This window comes from Elephantulus edwardii, unplaced genomic scaffold, assembly GCF_000299155.1.
Source record: "Elephantulus edwardii isolate Elephantulus edwardi_28Jun2011 unplaced genomic scaffold, EleEdw1.0 scaffold00057, whole genome shotgun sequence".
Taxonomy (NCBI): domain Eukaryota; kingdom Metazoa; phylum Chordata; class Mammalia; order Macroscelidea; family Macroscelididae; genus Elephantulus; species Elephantulus edwardii.
Window position 1 is genome coordinate 13,485,462 of NW_006399807.1, and position 4,924 is coordinate 13,490,385.

At 39.8% G+C, this 4,924-nt stretch overlaps 1 protein-coding gene across 1 annotated transcript in view; it reads right to left on the reverse strand.

The window, feature by feature from the left end:
- Positions 1-4,924, reverse strand: part of KIFAP3 (kinesin-associated protein 3) — a 213,303-nt gene that overhangs the window by 72,365 nt on the left and 136,014 nt on the right. The window contains exon 16 of the mRNA XM_006887460.1: positions 440-629. Coding sequence (XP_006887522.1) covers positions 440-629 — 190 coding nt within the window. The remainder of the gene's footprint in view (positions 1-439; positions 630-4,924) is intronic.

Consider the following 4,924-nt stretch of genomic DNA (forward strand, 5'->3'; position numbering starts at 1 on the left):
ACCAAAAAATGTCATCGTGAATGATGAGGCATCTATCCGTTTTTGTGTTGGACCTTGTTTTGAAAAATAACCAAAGGTGAAGAACCATGGAAATTTTACGAGAAGCTGCCTTCCAATGCCAAACCTCACAAAAAATAGAGTCCTGTGAACATGAGCTTAATGACAGAGGTGATGCCTCCCACGGTCACGTAAGCCACATACTGCACCCGGAAAAGCACTCGCCTCCAAAAGCTTGCCAAGATTGCTGCGCCCACACCACAATGCTCCTTCTGGCAAGGAGAACTTCCTGAAACCCTGGGAGAAGCCAACCAGGAAGAACATGGCCGCCTCCTCTCTCCTAAAAGAAATTCTTAATGCTTAGGGTTGAGTAAGGTTGGTCGATGAAAATTCTCATTTATAGCACATAGACTGTTTATTCTTGCTCTGGTTGTCATTTTACCTGAGTTGTAGAAAAGGTCAGGCCTTTCGAGGATATCTCCTTCATGTATATATGGCTCAATCCGATCATCACCATATAGGTACTGTTCACTCTCATCCATCTGACGACTCTCTACCATCTCCAGCCACTGAGAGTTATGCCAGCGAAACTTCTCACTCTGAATTTTCTTAGCCCATTCTTCATCATATTCCTATTGAGAACAAACAAAGAACCGCTTTACCACACTGCTCCCCTGTCATTTGGATCACAGACCTTTTATATCATGAAAAGAAAATCTAGGGACTTAAATCTTTGCATCTGGTTAACACTGAAATATCTGTTGAAAATTATACAGCAAACAGTAAAAAACAATCAAAATACTTATATTCTTCGTAAGTCTCTTTTTCTGTTAAAAATCCCTATTAACAATGGCAAACACCAGAAAAAATAAAAATTTCACAAATTATTTCACTAAATATTGCCAAAATTAAAGCAAGTAATCAGAATTCCAAAGAATTCTTATAGCTTACATTATTTATAGCTGACAGGTGGGTATCAGTAAAATGACATATTTTTCTCTTTGTTTAGATAAATGTTTCAGTAGAGGAAAAAATCCCCAATATGAGGGTGTTTTTCTTTTTCTTTTTTTGAGGGTGTTTTTCTTAATTAAATGAGTTACACTGAAAACATAGCAGAACTTATAATTTTTCTAGTCACAAAATATGATCTCATCTAGTTGTAATTATTTCTTTTAATTCTTACATAGTTGCCTCTTGAATAGTGAAGGGGCCAGGGGTTCTGATTTCCCTTGCATTTGTTGGTCCATGTATAATTTAAAGTAGACCCTTGAACAACATGGGTTTGAACTTCAAGGGCTCAAATACTGGCAAGCATCTGCTTATAATGTCATGTAACACTAACCACCTCTGTGAAAACAGTTCCCTGAAAACTGCTCACTTGGAGATAATTAGCCACATGGTAAAAAACAAACAAACAAACAAACAAAAAACCAAAAAACCATATAAGTGGGACTGTGAAGTTCAAATCCATGTTGCTCAAAGGTATTGTCACACTGTTAACTGCTTGGACCATGAACTCCTGAGGAGAAAGAATGTGGCTTATTCATTGATTTAACCCTAATACTTGTCAGCGGAAGTTTTTGGTGAATATTTTTTGAGTAATAGGCAAACATTCTACAAACAGCAGCTGAGCATGTCCCTGAAACTCAAAATCTAGCCCACTGCTGTTGATTCAGACTCTTGCAACAATCCATTGGGTTGTGGAGGCTATAAATCTTTATGGGAGAAGACTGGTATTTCCCCCTTGGAGTGGATAGTGAAATACAATTGCTGACCTTTCGCTTGGCAGCTCAAGAGTGAACACAACAAGCTTCCTCTGTGCTCCATGTTGTTGTTAGGGGCCACTGAATCGACTACTGCTCATCACAACCTTATGAAGCACAGATCGAAAGCTGGCCCTGTCCTGCACCACCCTCACCACCTCTGATAGGCCTGAGTTCACTGTGTCTATCTATCTTGTGGAAGATCTCCCTCTTCTTTTCTGTCTGACCCTCCACTTTCCCAGAATGATGTCTCTTTCCAAGGACTGGCCCGTATTGACTACTCACCTAAAGACCAACTTTACTATCCTTGCCTCTGAGGAGCATCCTGGTTGCACATGCCCCACAACATGCCTTATAATTTGTGGTTATTTTTGACTGCCCAACAATTAATGAAAAGTGAAAAAATGAAAAAGCAGTATATTTTGTTTTTTTCATCTTATGCCTAAGGTTCTATAAAGTTCCTCTGTCATATTCACCCAGAGGTACCTTTGAAAAATCTGCTTCAGAAAAACTATCCACTGAAAATCTTATAACGCAATACACATGGGGTCACTGTGATTTGGAATTTACTTGATGGCAACCAGGCTTAGAACTAGTTTATTCCAGTTTGAATCCTTGCTGTGAATTTACCTTTCATCTCAGATACACTAAATCTGAATCTACATTAAACAAGGTCCCCAGGTAATGCTTATAAGTGCCTAGGATCTTGTTAAAATGCTGATTCTGAGTCAGTGTGTCTGGGCTGGAAAGGCAAATTTCTAAGAAAGGGATCGAATCAATTCAAAACTCTGATAGCAATGGGTTAACTGGTTAAAAATGATTCAGTAGGGTACTGGGCAATGACATGCCCCCTTCAGTGGAGAAGCTCTGATGATGATGATGATGATGATAAACCGAGGAAGCATTTTAGTCAAATGCTAAGGACTTTTAGTTAAAGCTGAGAGGAAATAAAAAAAAAATCACACACACACACACACACACACACACACACATCTCTAGGATTCAAGAAAATATAAACATAAGAACAGCAATTATAGTCTGTTGCTAAAAGTTAACTTGAGAAGTTTTAAGTTTCATATTATCAATACATTTCTTAGTGGTGTCATCAACCAGATTGTGGATGATAATACTGTTTGTGAAAACATACAGATGTAAAATTTTTTTTTCCCTTTGGTACTGCTAATTGTTATTATGAATAATGCTGCTATGAACATAGGCATATATATCTCCATTTGTGTGTTAGTTTTGATTTCCTAGCAGTGGAAGGGCTGGGTCATAAGGCATATTCCTATGCTCCTCTTTTTGAGTATTTGCGTTCCATAGTTGTATTATTTCACAATCCCATTAGCAGTGCCTCAGATACTCTTCAACACCTATTACTTGCTGTCCTGTTGAACTGTTACTGCTGCTGGGGTGAGATGGTACCTGACTGCTGTTTTGACCTGCATTTTTCATGTGTTTGTTGGCAATCTAAATGCCTTCCTCTGTGAAGAGTCTTTTCTTTTGTCCATTTCTTTTTAAAAAATTGGGTGATCAGTCTTTTCCTTGTGGAGGGCCTGTTGTTCTAAAGACTTTAATTAGGAGACACTTGCCTGAAATGTCATTGTCAAATGTTTTTCCCCAGTTTGTAAGCTTTCTTTCCACCCTATTAGAGTAAGTTTCTGTTGCACACAGGGATTTTATTTTTAAAAGACTATAGATTTTGCATGTTCACGATGGGTTTCCAAAATACGATAAAAATGCTATGCTGTGTTTAATCATATAATAGAGGTGCCATGACTAACTTCAAAGCTATTTCACCTAAATGCTAAAAATAATTCTGAACTTTTCTGAGTTAAAAATATTTCACAATGTTACTTTTTCCCCCTAGTACACCATACAAAGCACAAGGTAAGCTCTAAGGGAGCCCTGGTGGTATAGTCAGCTGTTAACTGAAGGATCAGTGGTTAAAACACATCCACCAGTGGCTTCTCTGGAGAATGATCAGGCTGTTTCAAAGTTAAGATTCAGTTTCAGAAACCTTATAAGGCAGTTCTACCTGTTGTTATAAGTCAACCTGTTGTTATTCATTTGATTCAATGGCAGTGCATGTAGCTATTCAATTAAAATTAGCTACATGGACATATTGCGATGGAGAAGTCTGCAGCTGGAGACCTCCCTAAAGTGCTGAAGTGCAGGGATGTCAGTCTGGAGACTAAGGTGCGCCTGATACATGCCATGGTCTTTGCAATCACTTGTTATGCATCAGAGAGCTGGACAATGACTAGGGAGAATAGAAGGAGAATTGATGCCTTTGAGCTTGGTGTTGGAGAAGAGTATTGAATATACCATGGACTGCTAGGAGAACAAACAAGTTCGTCCTGTAGAGGGCGAAGCCAGGCTGCTCCTTGGAGGTAAGGATTCTGAAGCTTCGTCTGACATACTTTGGACATGTTACAAGGAGGGACCAGTCAGCCCTTGGAGAGGGATGTCATGCTTGGGAGAGTAGAGGGACAGCACAAGAGAGGAAGACCCTCAATGAGATGTATTGATTAAGTGACTGGGGTAATGGCAGTAGGTGTGTTGGAGGCAATGAGATTGGGCACAGGATGGAGCAGGGTTTAGGGCTGAGTACACAGGTTCACTATGAGTCGTAAGCGACTCTGTGGCACATGATAACCACCACCTGTGGATGCAAAAACATTAGGAGTCAAAGTTTTCTCTATTCTTCAATGGATCTTTAGTGGTGTTGTCATGTGCTGCTAGAACCTACTCACAGCTTACCCTCCAAGGGTTTTCAGAGGTTGTTAATTGCAAGAGAGGAGAGCAGCTGGTAGATTTGATTGAACTAGGTGTCTAAGGGCTGGTAGCACAACTCCTTACTGCTAGGCCACGTCTAGACTAGGCGGAGTAAAGTAACTATAAACAGAGAAGACAGATGCCAAATGGAGACGCCAAAGAGCTAAAGCTGAGAGTTCTATCCTAAGAGTTCAAAGATAGAGCACCTTCCTGTAGAGCCACTGCCTTGAATTAGAACTTCTAGCCTACTATCAGAGAATAAACTTCTGTAGGTTAAATCACCCCATTTTCCTGTCTCTAGCAGATTAAGACAGACTAGGAAGAAGGATTGGCCACCCACTTCTGAAACAGCAGGCCTCTGAAAACCCTATGCACAACAGAACACA